The 26,149-nt window shown below is 30.9% G+C and overlaps 1 protein-coding gene across 1 annotated transcript; it reads right to left on the reverse strand.

Moving 5' to 3' along the window:
• Positions 1 to 4,942: 4,942 nt before the first annotated feature.
• Positions 4,943 to 8,018, reverse strand: LOC130934782 (probable indole-3-pyruvate monooxygenase YUCCA4). Its single transcript, XM_057864318.1, has 4 exons — positions 7,395 to 8,018; positions 6,541 to 6,789; positions 6,170 to 6,292; positions 4,943 to 5,164 (listed from the first exon to the last, which is right to left on the reverse strand). The coding sequence occupies exons 1-4, from the start codon at positions 8,016 to 8,018 to the stop codon at positions 4,943 to 4,945; spliced, it is 1,218 nt and encodes a 405-aa protein (XP_057720301.1).
• Between the last annotated feature and the right edge of the window lie 18,131 nt (positions 8,019 to 26,149).

Consider the following 26,149-nt stretch of genomic DNA (forward strand, 5'->3'; position numbering starts at 1 on the left):
GCATTAACAAATACGTAGAATAATTCAAACCTCAGCCGAATGATGGGCGGTGGTAAATTAGCATCCGACTGGGGGCACTAGAGAAATCACCCACTGCGAGCTTTGTCGTCGCTGGATCTGCAGGGGCATAGCAGAAGGAGGCACGTAGTTCGAGTTTAGGACCATGATGACTTGCTAGTCCGCTTGACTTGCCTGTGACGTCACAGGAGTCGACGGAGTAGTCGGGATAGAGGGAGATGATTAAACAGTCGCAAGAGATTTGGTGAAAACCCTACCTCTACCACGACCCCAAGACCCACGTGGTCTACCTCTACTACCTGTTATCATTTCTGCAAAGAGAATATATTATTAACACTAATCAATACATATTAATTACACGAATCATTCAACAAAATTTTTTTTAAAAATTAGACATAACCTCCCCTAAAATTAGATATATAACCATCTTTACAGTTTTCACAAATCCAACCAATTTCAATTCACAGCATCAGTCAGCATACAAAAATAATTTTATAAAAATTAATTAAACTCAGATCATAAGAATTTCATAAAACATTAATTACTAGTTGATTGAAGATAACAAGTAACAAGACCTCTTTCTCAATTCATCACAATCAAATTTGAAGAACATACAAGCAGTATGAAAAATGCAAAAGTGTGTAAGAACACAATCATCTTAAGAGAAAACTAACAAAGACAATAACTAAAGGGATAGGATTATATTCACGATGGTCCAATGCTTTTTTAGTCAAACATTTTTACTTACTATACTATTATAGCATGACTTCTTCCTAAAATCTCTCGCCTACTAAAGAGAACATAAAGAGAACCAAAAAAAGAAAAAGAAAAAGTAGGACAATGAATTAAAAAACAAAAACTAAGTTCATAACATTGGTTATAACCTAGTAACTATTGATGACATTATTTTGGTATAAAATAGAGTAATTATTTGCTTGAATATTAGAATTCAATAATATAATCAAGATATATAATTATTTTAGAAATGTATATTATTCATTCCGATTGACTCACTTATTCTCCTTAACTCACCTACTCTCTTTTACTAAAGCTTATTTTTACTTTCTCAATTTTGTAAAAGAAAAAAAGGATCTAAATCAAGTACTGCTTGTAGAAAAAGTTGAAATAAAAGTAATGATGATTTATATACCTCTACTAAATTCATAAATTATATATCTTTAAAGAAAAATTGTTTCAATTATTTTTTTTAATACTCAGAGCTTGTCATGATTTTAACGCATTAGAAGATCTCAAACACAAAAAAAAATTATTTCAAAAGTCTCATTATTTTAATTTAGTTTCACTACTCATATAACAATATTATTCTGAAGAGCACTTAATATTATGACCTAAACAATAAAAATAAACAATAAGAATTAGGGAAAAATAGTTGAACAATATACAAATTACATTTAAGATAATAAAAATGAGTAGAAACCTCACTAACGTGGACCTGACAGACGACAATGAAGTTGGCGACAGCAGCAGTCCGGTGCAGTACGATGACACTGGTAGAAGAACAAAGATAGAGGGAGACAGAGTTGCGGTTGGTACCTGGGGAGAGGACAAACTGGCTGGTTTTCGTGAGACGGAAAGGCAGCAGTGAGAGACTGGGACCGACGGCAGCGGGGTTGGAGTGGTGGGCATAGGAAACGGCTAGAGAGAGAAAGGGAAGAGAGATGTTAGAGAGAGAAAGGGTTTTCGAAATGAAGCTGAGAAAATTTCATACTTTCAATTTTAGGGCTCATTATCATCGGATTTACCGTCGGCAAAATCCAAAGGTAACTCATAGTGGGTCACCAAAACGCATCGTTTAACTTAATTGTTGGAAAAATCCGACGGTAAAGCCCACGCTAAAGTTCATGCCTATGTCCCTCGTTTTTCCTCCAAGTATTGCCGGCGAATTTATCGTCGGAATCGAAAGTCCGCCGGTAACGATTTGACTAAACGAATTTTATTTTAAAACCATCTATAAATCCATCAATAAAATCGACGATAATACGCGATGCTAAATCTAACGGTAAATTTGACGGTACTCGGTGCATTTCTTGTAGTGACCTTAGAGATACAATATATCACACATTGATAGAAAATTAATAAAATTTTACCACTTGTATAATTTTATTGATACAATAATTAAAAATAATATAAAATTTTAACTAAATTAAGACTACACATTGGAAGGACACATTTTACTGTTAATTTCGAATATTTATTTATGATATATAGTCTTATAAATATTTATGTGTTATCTTTTAATACTTAAAGTAAAATTGAAATTAAAATAAGCATTAGTGATTTTCTAAGGCTGATAATTGTAAGGGAAAGTTTGTTAAACCTAGTTCTTTGTCTTGGACATGAGTTTTGTGCAATCTAAATTTTCTATCCCTAGAAGGATCATAGTTGCTAAGGATTGTTGGAACTTTATGCCAATGAAAAAAAGTAAAGTGAAGTCTATTTTTAATCAATCAAATAAAAATATTTGTCTGCCAACTTATTGTGGGTGATATGTGGAAAACTTAAACTACCTTTTATTACATTCATTCTGATTATATTACAAAAAAAAAATTCTTAATTTAGCCTTATTAAGAATTTTAAGATAAAAATAGTTGGTAGTAAAATTGAAAAGCATCTTTGAGGTGGACAACATTTCGAATTTTTTTATCACCGTTGATAATACTAGCTAGTTAAAATATTATAATATCATTGTTTCTTATTTAAAAAGTAGAATAGAAAATTAGAACTCATATCTTGTGCGTATATTTTAACTCTTGTTGTAAATGATGGACTAAAAGATGAAGGTTCAATTTTAAAAATGATTAAAAATGTGATTAAACATGTATATGTGTGTCATTAGGTTGTATAAATAGGGTTAAGATTATGGTAAAGGAGGCTAAAATTCAACAGAAAAATATTGTGGAATTAGACGTTCCAACTCGATATAACTCTACCTTTGTATCTAATGCTTGGAAGAGCTTTGAAATTTGGAAAGGGCACTTAAAAAATTGAGGAGGGAGACGAGGAATATGCTATGAGAAAATTTTTACGTGTATTGTCATATCGGTATTATAATAATTTTTAATAGTTGATCTTAATTATAAAAAATATATATAATATATATAATTAAAATTAATAGTTAAAAATTACTAATATACTGATATGATAATATATTTAAAAATCTTTTTATATTATGATGGCTAGTGGCGGTATACCGTACCAAAGAATTTTAAATTTGTTAGATTTTGACAAAATTTTTATTATGTAGTAATTAAGAGAGTTTCAAGTTCAATATTAATTTATGACATTTTCTCGACGCTTTGATTATTTTTAAAAAGTTTATTTACATTTAAATATTGGATGACAAAGTTTATATCTAATATTTTTAAGCATGGCTGAAAAAAATTAAAATAAAATCTAAGTATGATAAATATTAAAATAGCATAAAAAAGTATAAATATAATGATATTTATTGCCGTAATTTTTGACCCCTGCTACAAGCTTCAAATGGTAGACTGAAATTTTGAGAAGTATGAAAAAGATGTTTCAGTTTGAGTTCAAAGGGGAAGAAAACATTTATATATATATATATATATATATATATATATATATATATATAAGAGTAATAACTTAAATCAATTTTTAAATATTTTAAAAATAAATATTTTAATCTAAAAAAAATTAATATACAGATTAATTTTTAATATTTTTTATTAGATATAACAATTTTTAATCTATTTTTTAACATGATTTATTATCAGAAAATGCTGAATTGATATGTAAATTCACACACTTAACAGTTAAGTGTTTATGTGCGTGAGAAGGATAAAACAATCACTAATATGAGTTATTAGCACTCAAATTATTACTACTGTTCTCTTCCTCCCTCTTTTTCCTCTTTTCCTTTTATTTTTCTTCTCCGGTTAGACCTATCTATTACCATCTCCTCACTCTCCCTCACCATCTGCATCTTCTACTATGAAATCTCATATCTGATACCATCATTATCGCAACTCCTCCATTGCATAAAGAAAAAACTCTACCGTCAGCAATGTTTTCTAGCTTCTTCGTGTCTCCACTTCCACTGACGATTATACTAAAAAATCAGCTAAAAAATAAAAAAAATTGAATCAGTTAGTTTATATTATTATTAATTTCATAGACTTTTTTATTATATATGTGTGGGTGGGTGCGCACACATGTACCTGTCTACTATTATTATTATAAATAAACAAATTATACCTTGTTGTTCCAACAATTTCTTGACAAATGGGAACCGAACTATAGTTGGCCACAATTTTATAGTTCTATAAAGTAACTAACTAGTAACTACCACGTAATTAGTCGTTGCCATTCAATTACTTTATTTGTATTGTAATGTAACGACACATACACTTTAATTCGTACTTTGTACTAATGGTACCATTTCATTTTATGAAGCTGTTTTTGTACAAAAAGCTGAAACACTTGATGATGAGTAGTTAGCAAAGCGCGTATATTCTCCTAAATACAAAATTGTACATACACAAAAACATGGAAATGGTGACGAAAAAAAGAAAATAATAATAGAGAAAGAAAACCCATGCGATCCTAACTCTCTACTCTTTTCTCTCATTTCATCTTCATTTCTCTCTATCTCTTTTTTTTTATCTAAAGTAAAGTTTAATTTTGTTGTTAAAATTATAAATTTAATTTAATTCAGCCCTTAATCTTTTAAAATATTTAATTCAATTTCAAAAATTATACTACACAGAGTATAATTTGAGGTATTAAATTAAATATTTCAAAAAATTAAAAACTAAATCAAATCAAATTTATAACTTTAACAACGAAAATAAACTAATACTTTTTTTTGGGGGGATTTACAAATAGAAAAGTTGGAGATGTTATTGTGGGTGGGGTTATAATTATTATTATAAGCTAAGATCTAGGAATTGTTGAGTTGGATGATATGTGAATTGTTGTTGATGTTGTCCTTTTTAAGGGTTTTCCATTGATCAGCAATGTCATTAGCAATCTTTACTGCATCTGAGGAAGTTCCAGAAAGGCCCCTTCTTGTGAATCCAACTGTGTACAATCCATGCTTCCCTTTCCAACCATTAGGGAAGGGCGTTTTCGGCATTCCATCTTCCGTGAAGAAATCACAACTCTGAAACAAAAGGGAAAAAAATTAAATAAATAGTTTGAGTAGTTTGATTTAATTTTAAAAGCTAGTTTTTTTTTTAAATTTAATATAGGAATATAAGTTTTCATATGATATATGATGAGGACGACCCTTTAATTTATCATATAAAAATGATGCATCATGGTTTGGAATTTAGTGACAGAGGCCCATATGATACAAATTGCAGGATTTTTCAGAGCATGATAGCTCCATCTATCCATACCCTTTACCCACAGAATAGAGAAAACAGTTTCTTTGATAATAATAATAAAAATAATTTGATTAAATAATAATAATAATATTTGTTTTTGTGTCAATGATGACATAATAATTAAATTTGAAAGGAGTGGAGAATGAATGAATTGACCAAGGGGACTCAAACAGGTTTTTTCAGCAGAGTAAGAGGAACCACTGCCTGTAGAAAAAGAGTATAAAGAATTCTCTTTTTGGTGTGACCCTTTTACAACTTGCAACCTTGATAGATATTTCATGATCATCACACATCATGAGACGTCACAACTCACTAATATTCACTCCACAGTAAAAAAAAAAAATATTATTATTAAATTATTTTCATATATTAATTTTGATGTACTGTCACGTGCATCTAATTAGATAATGCTAAATGAGTAAAAAAATGAATATAAATGTACTGTATAAAATGCTTTACATTAAATTACTATTTGATAATATTTATAAAAAAAATATTATTTTCAAAATTCTAAGAATTATTATTCTTTTGTGTAAGAAAAAAACAAAAGATAGTTTAAAAAAGTGGTAGAACCCAGGACAGAGGGCAAAGTGATTTTATTCTTTCTTTTTTGCATGAAGAAAAGAAGACATTTGTAGGTTTCTGCTCTTTGCATGTGTCCCAAAGAGCCTTAGAAAGTGATGGGTCATGAGTGGTTCATAATAAGATAGAGCTAAAAACGCAACAGAACAGGTCAATTTTATTTTATTATTTAATTTAATTTAATTTAATTTTCTAACCTTGAGCCAAGTAGGCACGTTGCTCTTGTATCCCGTTGCCAATATTATAGCATCGAATTCCTTTTCTTGTCCATCCACAAATTTGGCACCATTTCTTGTTATCTCCTTCACACCTTCCATCACCTATGCAAAGCCAAAAAAGAAAAACCCTAACAAATCTTAGCCTCAACATATGACAAAATTAAACTTCCCCTAGCCCCTAGCTTTTCAAAGTACAATATTCTTTATACAAAAATATTTTTTTATTTTCTAATATATTTAATATTATTTAAAAAATCTCACTTTGGTAATATTAATGTTTTAATAGAATTTGCTATTTAGAAACTATACTTTAATTTTTTAAAAAAAATATATATTAAATGAAATAGTACCTTAATGTTACCGGATTTGATTTGTGCTACTTGACCAACATCAAGAACAGGGGTTTTCCCTGTGGCAAGTTTAAGTTCAATTGGACCTGTTTTGGGCCTTCTTATGCCATAATGACTTGTGTTTCCCAACATCATGTTTGCCACCAACAACAGAAACTTGTCTACTATTTTTAGTGGAAACCATTTGTATAGTGCCATTGCTATTCCAAATGATGATATTCCCAAAATCTCCCTAGGGAGAACATGTACCTATACACATATATTGCATCATCATTAGACACATAAATATAAATATATTGAACCACCAAATGTGCAAAAAGGACATCAACTCAATATTGATGATTACTTACCCAAATGGGAAAAACACATACATACATGACGTCAGCTTCAGTACTAGCACAGTTATACGGATCATTATTAAATGGTTCATTAATAATAATAATAAAGAATTTTTTTTTTGCTATTTAGTCCCTATGTAAAATAATCTTACTTTTGAATAGAGAAGCTTAAACCTTTTTGTTTTAGTTTTCACTCATCACATTAGAGAAACAATAGGAGACGTATTATTTTATTTATGCTCTAACTTTTACAATAAAAATAGAGTTAACAAAATAGAAGAGATGGTTACATTCTTCAATAATAACATAAAGTAATATAAGAAAATCTTTTATTAACCATAAAAAAAGACTTTTATTGATGTCTACAATGATTGGGCGTTGTACTAGTACTAAGTAAGCTGCACTTCCAAAAAAGATAACTACTAAAAATTAAATTAATATTAATATTTTCTCACTTGCAACAATGAAAGTTAACCAAGAAAAACAAAATAATTAGCAAAAAAAGTTTGAACTCACCGTATTTCTTGCAACCATGTAAGGCTTAGCATTGTGTCTACAAAGATCCAAGCTAACTTCCATGCCAGAATTTCCACAACCAATAACCAAAACCTTCTTGTTCTTATAAGCGTCACCAGATTTATACGCGCTAGTATGAACAACATCACCATGAAACTTGTCGATGCCGAGAATCTTGGGAATCATAGGTTCGGCATTTTCTCCGGTAGCTACAATGAGCCAAGGGGAAAGGTAGAGAGAGTCTTGGGTCCTAACGAGCCAAATCTGGGAAGAGGGATCAAACTCGGCCACGTGGACTGTCTGGTTGAACTTCGGTTGAACGTTGAAATGGGAAGCGTAGGAGTCCATGTAGGAGATGAACTGGTACTTGGTTGGGTATTTTGGGAAGGTTTGTGGGAAGCCCATTAGAGGGAGTTGGCAGAAATTTTTAGGGAGATGGAGTTTGAGGCGGTCGTAGGTTTTGTTTTGCCAGAGCGAAGCGATGCAGTCGCTTCGCTCTAAGATTATTGAAGGAATGGAGTACCGAGATAGACAGGCGGCTACGGCTATGCCGGAGGGTCCTGCTCCGACTATGATTGGGCCTTCAACACACTCCAAAGAAGAAGAAGAAGAAGAAGTTCTCATTGTGTTAGAAGAAGAAGTGGTTTAATATGAAGAAGTGATAGTGAGGGTTGGTTTTATAGTGTGGGGGTGTTATGGGAATTTAAAGAGAGGGAAATTTTGTGGTTAGAAGGGTGAGCCTTATAAATGCATGGAGAGAGGGGTGTGGGGTGTGGTGTAATTGAGGCGTGAAGGTTAAGAAAAAGGATTTGATTTTGTTTCTCAAGGCTCTTTCTTCTCTCTTTTAAAGAGAGATATAGAGAGAGAGAAAGTGAGATATGCTGAAAATTCATACACAAACAATTGGTGTATTTCATTTGTTTTTCTATTTGTAATTTTTTACTGCTTCTTTATTTTTTATATATATTTTTTTAAGATAAAAATTTAAGTGTAATTAAATAATTTAATAAGTTCGACTAAATTATCATCTAATACCTCCTAACTATCAACTTCAAATAAAATTAACTCTACTTGAATTTTTATTTTATTTTATTTTTCTTTGATCAATGAATAATCCAAAGATGTAACTATTTAATAGTTTCTGATGATAATATTTGCATTGTTGTGAGATTAATAAATTCATATATATATATAATCTAGTTAATATAAAAAATTTCATTTAAGAACCTTTAGTATTTTTATGTTTTATTAATTATTTATTTTTTGGGGGAAAAAAACTTTAACTTTGACACGCTTTGTCAGTACTGAATGTAATTTATGTGGTGGCTCGGTTTTATTTTTATTATTTTTATTTTTAATTTCAACAGGCTTATATGACGTTTTGTAATACTGTATGTATGTGTGGGTGTATATATTCTATAGTTGTATAAAGTAATAAGAAATAATAAATACTGTTCAGGGTTTAATTTTAAGTTCATACTTCATACCATATATATTTTCTGTTGATTAACACAATCCAATTCTAGTTCTAAGTATAATTTTCCTTTTCCCAGCACTTATTACTAATATATACTTAGAGCATGATTTGATGCTATATATACGAACATAATATGGATTAAAAGTATTAATATCAATTTTTTATGGCGATAAATATTTCAGTGTTTTTTTTTATTTTAGGTAGTAATTTATATTAGAGAAAAATATAAATAAATTTTTGATTTTTTAATTTAAAAACATATAAATTTTTAATTAGTTGAAAATATAAAAATATTTTTTATTTTTTAAAATATAACACAATTAAGTTTTCTTTTTTAAAATATATAAAGACTTAAATTTTTCGTATTTTAAAAAATGAGAGACATTTTTGTATTTTTAATTAATTAAAATTTTATTTGTCTTTAAAATAAAACATCAGAATCTATTTGTCGTTTTCTTCTCATATTATATGTAAAATTCGTACATGGTATAGAGAGAATCAAAAGTTTTGCTTTAATATTATTTTTAAGTCATCAATAACTGATAGAAAAAATCTAGAAAAACGTTTTTTAATATTATATTTAAGTTATTAATAGCTGATAGAAAAAGTATAAAAAAATAATACTTTTTAAATAATAGCTAATATAATCCTTGTTTTGAATGATTAATGAATGTCAAATGCAATCTGTTGTTTACATTATTCGTATCTTTTATTGTTTACTTAGTGAGATTATAACTGATAATAATAGTATAAAATAAAATTTGTGTCATGCTCTTAAAGCTACTAAGAATTATATTAGCTATATATCCAATCTTGTAAATGCTAGGGGAAAAAAATAACAAGAAAAAAAACTTTGATAGTGTCATTTATGTGAATATTGGTGTATTTTAGAATTTAGTCTTTTTTTTTTAGTGTGTTTGTTGTTATAAAACTTTTTTTTCTCTCTCAAGTTTTTTGAGCCAAGTACTAAATATATAATTTTTTTCGGTGCGAGGAATAAATGGTATATATACTTTTATTGCTGGCGAAAGCTTACCGAGGTTGGAATATTCAGTGATTATGCTGCTAGCTTTTGTCCAATCTTCGCTAACAAAAGTGCTCTTTTGCTGGTTAGGATTAAAAGGTGGAGTTGAAAATGAAGTAGAGTTACATCGTTTTATGATAAAGTAGTATGATTTATTTGGTAAATAAAAATTTGATATTGTAATTAATATTTGAATAAATTGGATTAATTTAAAAATAATACTTCACTTTCTATTTTTCTTTTCAAATTGAACTTTGAATAAGAGGTCTTCTGTAAAATAATTTTCCACTTTGAAAACTGGAGTCCTAAACCCTTTTTTCTTATTAAGAGTGTGATAGCTATATATAGGAGTATTCATTGTTCCGATCATATTCGTAAATTCGTGGTAAATATTTGCATTCGATCCGAAAATTGTGGATACGATCCGATTCATAGACTAATCGGATCGGATAGGTTCCAATCTGCACCCTTTAAGGATCGGATCGCAAATATCTGCTCTGTATCCGTGTATCTTATCCGCAGATCCGCACAATAATAATTAAAAGATAAATAAATATATATATGTTTGGGTATTATATTTGCTTGTTTGTATGTTTTAGTTAGTAGTTATTGTTCATATATTATATTGTTTTATTTTTGTTATTTAAAAAAAAGTTTGATTAAAAATTTTAGAAATAGATAAGGTTAAAAGTGTGAAAAAAAAAACATTCTTATTGAATTTTTTACCTAAAAATATGATTAAAAAAATATTCAATTATACAGATATAACTAATATCCAATCCGATTCAATACTTAAAAAATGCAGATATTGTATCTAATCCAATCTACGTACATCCCTAAATAGCTACCATTTTGACTAATGGTATGTTGGTCTCTCATTTTTTTTTCATTAACTAATATCTAGATGTCAAAGTGGCTAACATTTTGAATAAAAATGAATATAATTTGGTATTTAAAATATTTTATAAACATCAACAATTAGTTAATTTGATATATTTTTCAGTAGAATAATCAATTATAAAAATAATAAAAAAAAATCTACAATAATAGAATAACTGAAAATTTCATGAATATAAAAATTCGATCCTTATTAAATTTTAGTATTTTTATTTGTAATTAATAATAAATATAAATCTAATTCGGTCCTTATTGAATTTTCAAAAAGTTTGATTATATTATTTATGAAGCATATTATTTATAAAATAAATATATACATATAACTATTATGAATTCTTATACTGATGGCTAATTATTGATTAATTTTTAATATATATATATATATATATATATATATATATATATATATATGTATAGTATATGGTTCTTTTATATTGCGTCACAAAATGAAAATTACCGCTACACCAATTTTGATAGATAGTGACGCTTTTCAGCAACTGCTATTATATGCAGATTTAACGGCGGTTAGCATAGAGAGCAAATTGTGTTTGGACAAATTCACACCCATTTAAGGGCGATTATTGATGTTGAAAATAACAAAAGTTAGTATTTTTGTACAATCAAAATAAATGAAATTTGAATCAATATAGATGTAGATTTCATAATTGTGTGTGGTTCATAAATACCAACTTTTGAAATCTACATATGTATTTTGATTCTAATTTATAAAACTATATAAACTAAAACTCAATTTCACAAATTTTGTAATAAAAAAAATTTGATTTACATGTGATATTAATCTTGTATTTATTTTAGCTTCAAAAAATAAAACAATTTTTTTTTCTGGATTGTGTGTACAAATTTGACCCATATAGTGAGAAAAAGTCCTATGATCTATGATTCATTTCCTTTGAGTCTTCAACATTGCTATAAAAAATTGTCACAAATGACAAATTATTAACAAATTACAACAATTTAATAACTCCAACCCTCAAAACACACCAAATTAAAACTGTCCACATACAAAAAAAAAAAAAAACAGCAACTCAATTAACATGTCAACCTATACTATTATTGAAAGAATTTCCAATAGCAGGTTGTATACAAGTCAAGGAAGCATATATATCTAAGAATTTAAAGACTAATTGATGTTGCTGCATTCTGGGAAACAGCGTGGGGAGATTTTCCATGCGACAAGAGTGTTAAGACCTCTAATTGTTGTGTTTTGCTACCTAGCTCCAACCTATATATATTCATCTTTTCTGATAAAAATATAATTATTTATTTGTCTATTTTTATCAGTTTAATTTTTTTTTAAAAAATATAATTTTATAATATAATATTATAATTTATATAACCTAAAAATTTAGTGTTCGATTCTTATTGTTTCAAACAAAAAAAACTGTCATCCTATGTAAGATTAATAAAAAAAAGTTTAATTATTCTGTTAGTTTTTGTAGTTTTACTGAATTTTTAATTAGGTTCCTATATTTCTTTTTATTGAGTCTCTATATTATATCAGATTTTATAATTAAGTCTCTATCGTGATAAAAACGTTGGAATTAATAGAATATTCCATTATGCAAAATGAATATACCTAACACTTGACTAAATATTCTGTATAGTTTAACAGAATATTCCATTAATTTCAATCTTTTTATCACGGTAGAGAGTAGAGACTTAGGAACAAAATCTGATATGATATAAGGGCTTCATTGAAAAAAATATATATATAGACCTAATTGAAAATTCGATGAAACTATAGGGACCGACAGTGTAATTAAACCTAAAAAATTTTATACAATAGATTCATTTATGTTCATTAATACATAATTATTCATGTATTTAAAAAAAAAAAGTGATTCCTTAATAGAAATATTTAAACTTCAAAAGAAACTTTAGCTTATAAACTTGCTACTGGCACCTTTGGTTCTAAATTGCGTGGCTTGGTTTTTTCAGTTATGAAACAATTTAGTCATTTCAAAAGTTATGGAATTGATTAAAGCAGCGGAAAAATAATATTTAGAAGTCTTCCGACTAAACAATGACGCTTTTTATTTTTAATATGGTGGGAGATGTGGGGTGATACAGCATTATGGAGAATAGGAGTGTTTTTCCTGCATATGGTACCAGGAAATTGAAATCGGACCGAGTGATTTAGAGCAAAGAATTTGGACGGTCCGATTAGAGGAGATCTAGAAAAAAATATTTTTTGAACAAAACTTGGAGGGTCCGATTTAATTTTTAAAAAAAAAAAAAACCTAAAAACGGAGGGTCCGTTTTCATTAAAAGAAAAAATTAAAAAAAACAAAAATTGAAAATACAGGATCCATTTTCAGTTCAAAAAAAAAAAACAAAAGGTGTAAACGGACGGTCCGATTTGATTTTAAATAAAAAAGAAAAAAACAAAAACTAATCGGACGGTCCGATTTGTGGTCAATGAATTTTTTAACAAAGAACTCGGACGATCCAATTTCTCTCTGTCCCACACCTGTGTCTAACACATATATACACCATAACCAAACACAACTCACACACTCTTCCAATATAAAAAAAAATTAGCCCAATGATGAGTGTAAGTAATTTAATTAAATAATGTTTTGGAATTATGCTTCTCGAAGCTGATTGGTGACACGTGTTTCTTTTAGGTGGAAGGTAAACGGAGCGGGGCCATTTTGCAATGTAAACTTTATAACATCAAATGATTATTTTAATGTGTGAAATGACTTAAATACAAAAAAGAACTACTGTATTTCACTATTTCCTTGCTATATCATTATTATTATCATTGACAATAATGATACAAGAACAAAATAAGAACAAAGTTAAATTAGTTTTATGCACCCTCAAATGAAAAAACAAAATGTCTGACAAAGACCTAGTGAGATTGAGAACCTAGTAAGGTCCTAAAGTGAATGCATATGGCCCATGCTATCATGCAACTTCAACAAATTTCTGTATATGAGTGACTCTCTCTAAGTTTGACAAGAAAATAACCTATCTATTTGATGTATTTTCTATATATTTATTCTTCTTTCTTTATATTTTTTATACTAAAATAATTAATCTTTTACGGTGAACACTACAACAATATAGATTATTTTTTAAAGTTATATGTGTAAAAAAAGAATTAAAATTTGTCAAAAAAATAAATTTTGACACTATTTTAACTATGAAAATATATTAATAAAAGTTTTGTCAAAAATAGTATTTTTAACATATAAGTAATTGTGAAAAAAATTTAAATCTTATTTTGATAAATATTGACGGTCAAAAATAATTTGTTAAAAAAATTTGAGAATATATTTTTTATGATATTTATTAACCGTTAAAAATACTATTTATTTTGACGTTTATTGACCATAAAATATTCTCAACAAAAATTTTTAACAAAAAATGAGATGAGATCTTGAAACTGAAGAATAAATTGAGATTTTGAAGAAAAAGAATGAGTAATATGATCCCAAACTGAGAGCAGTGTAATATCAAAATTGACAGAACCCAGAGAAGAAGAGAAATAGTGGAGTAAATTAAAAATAAATGAGTATCAAAATTGAGAAGTAATTTTCTACGGTCAAATCATTTATCAAGAAAACATAAAAAATTTGACATTTGTGATATTTGTTAAAAATATATATTAATTTTGACATTTAATTATGATGTTAAAAAATAAAATGTTAAAATAGCTCTCTTTTCTTGTAGTAGAAATAATTTAATAATATTTCATAATATAGAATAGTGAAAATAAAATTTAACACAAATGAGTAGTTACTATTATATTTTGATTGTGAATATAAATTAATAAAGTTTTACCATAAATGTATATATGAACATTGTGTAAATGTGTAATGGAATTTAACATGTGATGAGATTTGATACGAGAGTTCGAATAAGGATAGAACACTAATAGACGTATATGTATATATAAAGCCTGTGAATGTCTAGATTGAAATAGCATATATAATCAAACTATAATCAATGGCCAAAAGAAATTCATATACGTGCTTAGCTTTCAATGAATAGATCATAGTGTTTGGATTCGGGGATCCATAGACATAAACAGGATTTTTGGATTCTCTTGGTAGAAAGATCTAAATCATATCTAGGAATCGATAGGGATCTTTCATGAAAATATAATAATATAAATTTAGTTGAAATTAGGCCGTTAAAATTAATTAAATTTATCGGATTAGATCTTTTATTCTTTTAGAGGAGTGAATTTTGTTTTAAAAATTAAACCTATTTAAATTTTGAATTAAATGAATTTAGTCTGATTAATTTGAAAAGAGTGATAAGTTAAATAAATTAGTCCATGAGTTAAACAGGTGGTTTATTTATTTTTATTTGTATTTTTGGCTAATATTTTTTTTTTGGTTCATTTCAAAAATTCGATCTATCAACTAAAACACATTGCTTATTAATTATGTACTAAAAATATAAACCTTTTTTATACATAATTATTTTTATAATGACCTACAAACATAGTCAAAAAAGAGTTAAGTTCCTTCTAAAGGTATTGGGCTAAAAGGATGGAACCTAAAATAATACCTTGAGGAGTTGAATTTCTCTTCGGTGGGAACTATATTGGTGGAAGTGGATTGGTTGGATTTGTAGTGTAAATGTGTCATCTAGTTGAAAAAAAACCAAACTAGATGTCCCTTTACTAATGTCACATGTCAGGAGCTTTAGTTTAACGTGTGGGAATTAACTTCCTATCCCTTATCAGTTGACAAGACTTGAGGTGATCCCAAATACCAAAAGATATTTTGGAAAGAACAGTAAACCAAATGTCAGACTAAAACCATTGGCCAAGGGGTGCCCTCTTCATCATGGTTTTACACTATAAAAAGGACCTCAAGCCACCTCTGTAAAGCATCCTTCACCCTTCACTCTCACTTTTTCACTTTCACCTTGATCATCTTCTTCTTCACGGATCTTGAAATCCTTTTCATCCTTTACTTTCACCTTCACCTTCATCCTCTTCTGAGAGCTTCTCTTCTCTGTAAACCATTCCTGTCCACTTTCACCTTCACCTTCATCCTCTTCTGAGAGCTTTTCTTCTCTGTAAACCATTTCTGTCCACTTTAAACAAAGCTCATTCATTCTCTTGTGACATTAGTGGAGGTCTCAACACTTGTTCGATCTCCACCTCTCTTCCTCACTATTAGTTCTTGTATTGTTTATTTGTCATTAACAGAAGTGTCTTCCTCACAAGTTTACTTACCCCTAATCTCTCACCTTAACTATTATTTTTCACTTAATCTATTTTCCACAAAACCCACCCGAATCACTTATTTAAATTTTTTGACCTAAAAATAATATTTTTGTCAAAATTTGTTTTAAAATTAATATAAAAATAAATAGACCAACCCATTTAACTTATCGGACTGATCATAAATAGTTCAGACTAAAAAATTATGATTCGTGAATAAATCAAGCTTAAATAATAGATTAATATATTTAACCGTGAGATTATTATTAGATGAGCCAAATCTAAATAGGCCATATTAACCAATTTACCAGCCCTAATTGAAATCTATGATTTTCTTTATTTAAATAAAAAGATTTATTTATTCAAATACATTGTAATATAGAAATTTATAATTTTATGTATTTTTTTATTTTCGCCGTCAAAGACTGAAAAAATGAAAAATTTATTACTTTACTACTATTATTAATGAAAATGAGACAATTTTTTTTAATTTTTATACATATTTTCAGATAAATGGATTAATTTTTTTGTTTCATATTTTTTCTATCTTTGACAACAAAAATAGAAAAAAAAGAGAGAGAAAATAATCAAAAAATCATTTCAACCAGTTCTATTAATTAATAACTTTAAATTTACTCCTAAAAAAAATTCTTATTTGATGACCATTGGAAGGATAATTGGTGGTCGCTATATATGAGTGATACTTTTTGTCCACCAAGAAGGGATTAATAGTCCTATATAGGGGTGCCAAAAATTTTCAAGAGGCAGAAAATTTTGTGGGGACTACTTCGAATGGGGTTTCGATGGTGGAGAATTTTTCCTGTGGAGATGAGGATAGGGAGCAAAATTTTTTCGAGACAGGCGCAAGGACCCAAGCGGGGATCTCCACCCCATTCCCGATAATTTTCCGAATTTTAGAACTTACTTAAATATCCTTAATTTATTACTAAAATAGGGGTATTTTAATAATTTCACCAATTAAAAAACTCTAACCCTATTATTCAGTGTCTTTCCTTCTCACTTTGTTGCTTGCTGCGCCGTCTACTCTCTACTTTCAGGCCTCAACTCTCTCCATTCTCCACTTTGTTCAAACTGCAAAACTCTCCATTCTTCACTTTGTTCTCCACCTTGTTCACCCCATCGTTTTCTCTCTCTTCAGGCGCGGCATCCTTCCCCTCTCCACTCCTGCGTCTGCGTGTTTGCTTTCATCTCTTCGCTACTCGCTGCGTTGATCCCACTGCTCCACCATCTCTTTGTTGCTCGTCGTCTACTGGAGAGCGTCGCTTCTAACGCTGCAACAGTCACCGGTTGCCCCTCTTCTAGTCCTCTTCCTCCTTCCCATCAACTTGACTTCAGATTAGGTTTTCTCTCCTTCTATGTATCTGAAGCAATTAGTTATATAGGATTTATAATTATGAAATAGTAAGGGTTTGATTTTGTTAATTATAATTTATGTGATTCTGAGTTGCTGGATTTGGTTAGGATTTTGTTAATTTCTGATTTTCTGCATGTACTTATTTTGCTTATTTTTAGTTGATTCTGTGATTTAATTTGAGTTGAAAACTCTGATTATGTGGTTAATTTGCTTGTTTTACTTAGTTCAAATTCTCTGATTCTGTGATTCTGAGTTGATTTCTATTTTTTTGTACTTATTTTGCTTGGTTTAAAATTTTGATAATAATACTAATTACTAGGTTTGTTTATTGATCTTGTTAATTTGAGTTTGCTTGTACTAAGTTTGTTAATTTATTTTTGCTTGTATTGATTTTATTAATTATTTCTAATTGTGTTAATTTATTTTTGCTTGTACTAATTTTGTTAATCTATTTCTGCTTGTATTGATTTTGTTAATTTATTTTTGTATGTACTGATTTTGTTAATTTATTTTTGCCTATTTTGAGTTAATTTTGTAATTTAATTTATTAATAATTCTGAGTTGATTCTAAGCTACTGGATTTAATTTATTTTGGCTTGTTTTGAGTTGATTTTGTGATTCAATTTGTTAATAACTCTGATTTCATGCTTCTAAATTGTTGGGTTTAATTTACTTGTTTTGAGTTGATTCTGTTTATGTATTGATTTTTAATTTAGTATTTCTGTATTAAATCTTACTATATAGGATGGATAGTTTTAGTTTGACTCCTATTGAAAATAATAATGAGACAGAACTAATTCAAGATGATGAGGATCAAGCAATTGAAGCACATGTTCAAAGAACACAAGAGAAAGAACAAGAAGAAACACAAGAGAGAGAACAAGTTAGTCAAAGTGTCCAAAACAATCCTAACAAAAAAGGATTAACTTCTGAGGCTTGGAAATATTTTATACAAAAAATACATTGAGAAGTGATGTTGAGAAGATGTATGAAGCTAAAAAGGCAAAACTTCTAAAATTGTTAGGAAAAAATTCAAGCCGTATTACTATAACTATTGACATGTGGAGTGCTGATTGTTAAAACAAAGACTATATGACAATTATGGCTCACTTTATTGATAATAATTGGAACTTGCAATGTCGGCTTATGAGGTATTATTCTAATTCATTTGTACTTTTAGTATCTTTTATATATTTAAATTAATAATGTCATGATTGTTTATTATATTTACATTACTTTAGGTTTGCACACGTGCCTGCACCCTATACTGCTAAGATTCTTAGCGATGTTTTGGTGAATTTCTTGTATGATTGAACATAGATAGAAAATTGTCAAATTTAACGATTGATAATTGTAGTACAAATGATGCCATAATTCATCTTGTACTTGATAAGATTTCACCATCTAACTTTATTAAGAGAAGAGAATTTTTCACATGCATTGTTGTGCTCACATTATTAATTTGATTGTGAAAGATGACATGAATGCAATATATGTTTCCATTGAAAAAATCACAGTGTGTTTTATTTTGGGTTACAACATAGAAGAGGGAAGAAAATTTTGAAGAGACTTGTAGACAATTGAATATTAATTATAGGAAAAAGCTTGCACTTGATTGTAGAACATAACTAGATAGAATTCAACTTATTTGATGCTTGTTTCTGCATTGCCATATAGAAAAAATTTTTAGCGTTTAAGACACCGTGAATCTCTAATCTGTATAAATATGTACCATCTGATGATAAGTGAAAAATGGCAAATGAACTTGTTGATAAATTAGAAGTCTTTTATAGTGTGACTGAATTATTCTCTGACAATTTATATCCAACCAAAAATTTATACTTTTCTAAGATGTGTAAAATGAGATTGATATTAAATGAATGACTGGTTAGTTCCAATGACATGATTCATAGAATGGCAACAAATATGATTAGTAAGTTTGAAAAGTATTGGGATCAAATTAATGAAGTCATGACTGTGGGAGCTATCTTAGACCCTAGATATAAGATGAAATTGTTGAAGTTTTTTTTCCTAAAATATATTGATCTCAAAGTGAGTTTCAATTGAGCAAAGTCAAGAAAATGATGGAAGAATTAGTATGTAAATATCAACTCAAGACTAGGGTTAAAAGAAGAGCTCCAAATGATGATAGTTCAACTTCTACTTTGAATGTTGGAGATGATGATGGATCTTCAAAAAAAAAATTTTGTTTCATTTACTTGCAATTTGTAGAAGACACATCTGAAGACTATGTTGTAAAAACTGAGTTGAATTTCTATTTAGAAGAGAGTGTTATGGTAGATAAAACAAATTTAAAAAAATTTGACATTTTGAGCTATTAGAAAAATATTGGAGTGAAATATCCAACCTTACAAAAGATTGCAAGAGATTTTTTGGCCATTCCTATTTTTACTGTTGCATCCGAGTCTGCTTTTAGTACCGGTGGTCAAATTTTACATCCACATCGCAATAAATTGCATTATGAACTTATTGAGGCGTTAATGTGCACTCAACATTGGATACACTCTTCAGGTAAAAGTATTAATAACTCAAATTTTTATCTCGTATTAAAGTTTAATCTCATGTTAAATTTACCTCTCGTAATTTGTTGATTGATATAATTTAAGTAAATCAGGGTCGAAAATTTCAATTCCATGAGACTATCAGATGGATATGGAGATTTTTTAATTTAGGTAATTATTTTTTTATTATGTCAAATTTTTATTTAATGTGTAAAATTTTTGTTTATGATGTATGTTAGCATATTTATATTTATGTTTGTGTTATTTTAACAGAGAACATGGAGATATTTGTTGGAAGTTGTATGCTGACAATGAAAGAATGCTTGATATTAAAGGCTTTATTTTATTGCCTTTTTTTAGAATGGAAGTTGTATTTTAAGATTTTATTTTATGAACTATAATTTGTTATATTGTATTTCTGGACTTATAATTTTGGATAGGATATGTTTGTGTGTTTGTAATAGTATTTTGTAGTTTTTTTTTTAAATGTTTTTTACTATAATTTTCAAATAAATATTAAACATAGAGAGATGGGGAATAAAGCCCTGCGAAAAATACGAAAAACACAAAAAATGGGAATGGGGACAATTATCACCCCATAGCGGGGATTGGGGCAAGGACGGAGATTAATTCTGAGGATGGGGATGGGGAGCAGGGAGGCGTCCCCCTCTCCCGCCCCGTCCCATTGATATCCCTAGTCCCATACAGGCACTACAACAAAAATTTGGGAGAAGTATTATTTTGGTTTTTAAGATTTGAAGATCAAAACTGAAATCATCTCTAATCTTATTTTTAATTTAAAATCGTTCTCAATATTTTATTTGCTATAAAATCATTCTTTTAAATTATTTTAAACAAAAATACTCTTATTTCTTCCATCAACTACCTTTTCCTTATATTCTCAAGAATTACTAGCTATTTTTCTTTTCACAACTATCCATCATCAACAACACACACATTATTGACATTTAAAAATTCATTATCAATAATAACATAGCATTAAAATTCAAGAATGATAACAAACACATCATTTATTGTAATTAAATTCTTCAAACTCATCAACAACATCACAGTTAATTCATATTTCAATTGAAAGTAAGAAAGAAAAAAAATTAAATCATAGAGAGACAAAAGAAATGCAGTAATAAAAAAGAAGAAAAAGAAGAAGAAAGAGAAAGTTGATCAAGACTAGATGCAACCAAACACACCTAATCTCATACAAATAGAGACCCAAAACCCAACCTGACCCTAACTCGAACCTTGCTGGAGCTAGCTAATACAGTATCGTCGCATTTCGACGAAGAGAACTTCAAGGACTAGAGAAGCCATCGCTTTGAGATGCTCATCTGTGGCTGCTGTTGAGAGACTGAGATCGCGACGGAAAGGTCCACCTCTACGCACAATCCACCTCCTCCATTGTTGTGGCTTTCCTGGTTTTGCATTGACTTTGCTCCTCCCTGACTCCACTTGGACTTGTTGCTTCTTGGTCTCCTCCGTATTTCTGCTTTGATATGTTACCACCTCTACTTCTCCTTCTCCTTCTTCTACTATATCTTTTACTTCAAAGAGAGAGATTTAATTTAGTCGATGATGATGGCAGTCTTCAACTTTATCGGCATCGTCCTTTCTCCTCCTCTCTTTCTCTTTTTCTTCTTCCATCTTTTGTTTTTCTCTTTTTTTTTTTCATCTAAATGTGTGTGTGATTGTTAGTGATGGAGTTGAAGATAGGGTTAGTGAGATAAGGATAAAATTATTAAAATGATGATTTTAATACCAAATATAATGTTGAGAACGATTTTGAATAAAAAAAAAGTTACAGACAATTTTGATTTTGACTCCAAATCATAAAGAACAAAACAATATTTATCCCACAAAAATCAATTTTAATGACAAATTTTTGTGGTATTAATATAATAACCATTATATGTCTTATTTAATTTATATTTTTTGATAATTATATATTTTTTTATTATTACTATAAATTATAATTGTTAGAGAATTATTAGAATCAATTTAGATCAATTAGTATCGTTTATATTTATATAGCATATCTGTATATTAATTGTAGGATTCTATGCCTTTATTACTTTGATTCATTTAGCACCTATAAATATCCCTTGTATATTGTACTTTTGATCAGATTGAAATATACACAAAACACTTTCTTTAGTTTGGTCTCTTGTTTATAACATGGTATCAAGAGCTTAGGGTAATTTTTTTTCCAGAAATAATTGCTTTCTAGCTCGTCTTTTTGTTTTTTCCAGCAGTACTTTGCCCTCACTTTTCGAGTCTCTCCCGACGCTTTGGTTCGTTACCGCCGCCACTTTCGCCTTCTCCTTGTTGCAAGCTTTCCAACGCCACCGAAATCATTGTCGGAAGACGCCGGAAGCGCCGCCACGCGCCGTCCAAAGTTGCCTGTCCCCGTTTAGCCGTTCTTCTTCCAGATGCCTCCAGCGCCTCAAACCCACGACTTTGCTTCTGCCATGTGTCACACCGCTGTTCTCTCGACCCGATATTGATCTGCGCGCCCGACCCTCGTTCCCGACCTGCTCCGTTCCTCACTCACATGGCACCCCTCCCCGTCAGCCCTGTCGTGTTCTGCTTGTCCAATCTCGTAGCGCCACGTGTTCCTTCTTGCTAACGTGGCAGACAGTGGGACCCTCCCTAAGGTTTTTTGGTGAGCTCTTTTCGATTCTGCACTCCTATTTCTCATTTTCCGCTCCTAAATTGCTGTTTTCTCTCCCCTCTTTGATCTTTGTGACTACTATCATGAAAAAGCCAGATGTTTTTGCTGCCACAAATAGTAAGGGTAAATTCTGTCGAAACTGTACCGTTCTGGACACCTCTTCCTCGACTGTCTTTCTGTTAAATGTCGCACATGCCACCAGAAAGGTCATATTAGCTACCATTGTTCACAGCTGTTCTGTCGTTATTGCAAGCTCTCGAGACATTTAATTACTGCCTGTCCTACTCGTCCACCACGTCCTGATCTACTCAACCCGTCTCCTATCTCTCTATCTCATATTGCATCTCTTCTTCAACGTCTTTTCTCCATTTCTGGTAATACCCCTGCTACTTTTTCGACCCCTCCAGGTAATTCTAAATGGTACTTTGACTCGGGTTGATTTAATCACATGTCTCCGTTGCATAATATTTTCTCGTCCATGTCTACCACTACAAATGGACCTTCTGTCAATATTGCAAATGGCTCCCTCTTGCACGCAACACACAAGGGTTCTATATCCCAGTCAACTCTTAATCTTCCTGATACTTATTATATTCCCAAATCTAACTTTAATCTTATTTCTGTTGGTCAACTTGTTGATTTGGGTTTTGAAGTCACTTTTTTCGTTTCTGGTTGTCGTGTACAGGATCCTCAGACGGGACAAATCATCGGGATTGGACGTAAGGTCGGAAGGTTGTTTGAGCTCAAGAATCTTCATATTGCTCCTATACCAAAACTCTGTGCTGCTTCTTCTCCCTCTACCCTTCACTCATGGCATCAACGTCTTGCCCACACCTCCTTAGGAAAACTGCGTCCTCTTGTGTCTCAGGGTGTTTTAGGTCAGGTTTCAAATGAATCTTTTGATTGCATTTCTTGCCAAGCTGCCAAACAACTTCCTTTATCTTTTTATAATAATTTATCTCTTACTTGCTCTCTTTTTTATCTCATTCACTCTGATGTTTGGGGCCCTGCTCCCACTGCCTCTATAGGCGGAGCTCCATACTTCGTCGTTTTCCTTGATGATTATTCCCATTTTACTTGGATTTATTTGATGACTAATCACCGTGAGTTACCTCAGATCTATATCAACTTTGCTACTATGATTAAAACTCAGTTTTCCAAGGTCATTAAGGTTTTCTGACGTGATAATGCTGTGGAATACATGTGATTCCAAACTCTTAACCTTTCTTGCAGAACAGGGTATGTTGTCTGAGTTTTCTTGTCTTGGTACGCCTCAACAAAATGGTAGAGCTGAACGCAAACACCATTACATTCTTGACTCCATCCGTGCAATGCTTCTTTCTTCTTCGTGTCCTAAGCGTACTTGGGGTGAAGCTGTTCTTACTGCTATTCATGTTGTCAATAGACTCCCTTCATCTGTTCTTGGTAATGTTTCTCCCTTTTAGCGTCTTTATCATACCTCCCAGATTATAGTTCTCTTCGAGTTTTCAGTTGTGTATGTTTTGTTCTTCTTCAGCCTCATGAACATAGTAAACTTGAACCTCGGGCTCGTATGTGTTGTTTCTTTGGTTATGGCACTGAACACAAGGGTTATCGTTGTTGGGATCTTCTCTCTAAATGTATTTGTATATCTCATCATGTTGTCTTCTGGGAGCATCACGTGTTTTCTCGGTTCTCATCCTTTGAGTCCATTCCTACTACTCAGTCACCTTTGTTTACTAACCACAATCCTAATCTTTTTCCTAGTGATGATTCTACATATTCTATCTCAAGTGACCCTCCACAGCCTCCTGTTCTTCCGCCTTCTCCATCTCTCGATGATTCCAGACCGGACGATGATCCTGCTCCTACCGTCATGCCTCCTCCCCCCGCTCGTTCTTTTAGGGTAAGGAATCCACCTCCTCATCTTCTTGATTATCATTGATTTTCTACTATCCTTCATCAACATGAACCTAAGTCATTCAGAGAAGCCTCCACAAACCCAAATTGGCAACAAGCAATGCTGAAAGAAATACAGGCACTTGAAAAAGCACACACTTGGGATTTGGTTGATCCTCTTTCTGATTAGGAAGTTGTGGGCAGTAAATGGGTATACAATATCAAGACTCGCTCTGATGGCTCTATTGATCGTTATAAGGCAGGCTTGGTTGCTCAAGGTTGTACGCAAGAGTATGGTATTGATTATAAAGAGACTTTTGCTCCTGTCGCTCGTCTTACGTCTGTTAGAGCTCTTCTTGCCATTGTCACGGTTAAAAAATGGTCTCTCAGTCAGATGGATGTGAAGAATGCATTTCTTAATGGGGATTTGAAAATGAAAGTCTATATGAAACCACCTCTGAGATATCCTTGTCCTTCTAGTAAGGTTTGTCTCTTTCGCAAGGCACTTTATGGACTTAGGCAAGCTCTTCGTGAATGGTTTGACAAGTTCAGCACTACCATATGCAATCTTGGTTTTACTTCTAGCCCTCATGAGAATGCCCTCTTCATTCCTAAAAGCGAACATGGAGTTGTTCTTCTACTTTTGTATGTTGATGACATGATTATTACTGGAAATGATGTTGATGGTATCTCTGATCTCAATGCCTCACTTCACCGTACCTTTGAGATGAAAGATCTTGGTTCTCTCAGCTATTTTTTTGGTCTCGAGGTCATCTCAGCCGATGATGGCATCTATCTCTCTCAGGCTAAGTATGCTTCAGATCTTCTTGCTCGCATTGGAATCACAGTTAGTCGCATTGAGTCTACTCCTCTTGAGCCTAGTGTTCGATTTACCCCTATGGATGGCACTGTTTTGGATAATCTGACTCTCTATCGACAGTTAGTTGGAGGTCTCGTCTACTTGACTGTCACCCGACCAGACATCGCCTATCCGGTTCATGTACTTAGTCAGTTCTTGCCAGCTCCTCGTACTATTCACTATGCGGCAATTCTTCGCATTCTTCGCTACATCAAAGGCACTCTATTTCATGGCCTTTATTTTTCTGCCCATTCTTCTTTGTCTCTTCAGGCTTACTCCGATGCTGATTAGGCTGGTGATCCCACTGATCGTCGTTCTACTACTGTTACTGTTTGTTTCTTGGTGACGCTCTCTTTCTTGGCATGCTAAGAAGCAAACGTTCACTGCTCGCTCAAGCACAGAAGCTGGATACCGTGCCCTCGTTGACACCACTGCTGAGGTTATCTCGGTTCGTTGGCTCCTCGAAGATCTGGGTGCTCCTTAGTTGTCTCATACTGATGTTTTTTGTGATAACCGCAGTGCTATTTAGATTGCACATAATGATGTGTTTCATGAACGCACCAAACACATTGAAATTGCTTGTCACTTTGTTCGGCAACGTATCCTTATTGATGCTGTTCGTCTTATTGCTGTTGGAACACTGGATCAGACTGCTGATATCTTCAAGAAAGCTCATCACCTGACTCGTTTCCGGACTTTGTTATCCAAACTCAAGCTGGTATCCTTAGCTCCCACTTGAGTTTGAGGGGGGATGTTAGAGAATCATTAGAATCAATTTAAATCAACTAGTATCGTTTATATTATATAGCACACCTGTATATTAAT

The sequence above is a fragment of the Arachis stenosperma genome, chromosome 6, assembly GCF_014773155.1.
Source record: "Arachis stenosperma cultivar V10309 chromosome 6, arast.V10309.gnm1.PFL2, whole genome shotgun sequence".
In the NCBI taxonomy this organism is placed as follows: Eukaryota; Viridiplantae; Streptophyta; class Magnoliopsida; order Fabales; family Fabaceae; genus Arachis; species Arachis stenosperma.

What these genes read in the sequence shown, in the direction of transcription:
- LOC130934782 (XM_057864318.1), bottom strand. Translation starts at nt 8,018, where the DNA reads ATGAGAACTTCTTCTTCTTCTTCTTCTTTGGAGTGTGTTGAAGGCCCA. An exon ending in TCAAATCCGGTAACATTAAG is followed by an intron (nt 6,293 to 6,540) that starts GTACTATTTCAT and finishes GGCTTTGCATAG; the next exon opens with GTGATGGAAGGTGTGAAGGA. An exon ending in ACGTGCCTACTTGGCTCAAG is followed by an intron (nt 5,165 to 6,169) that starts GTTAGAAAATTA and finishes CTTTTGTTTCAG; the next exon opens with AGTTGTGATTTCTTCACGGA.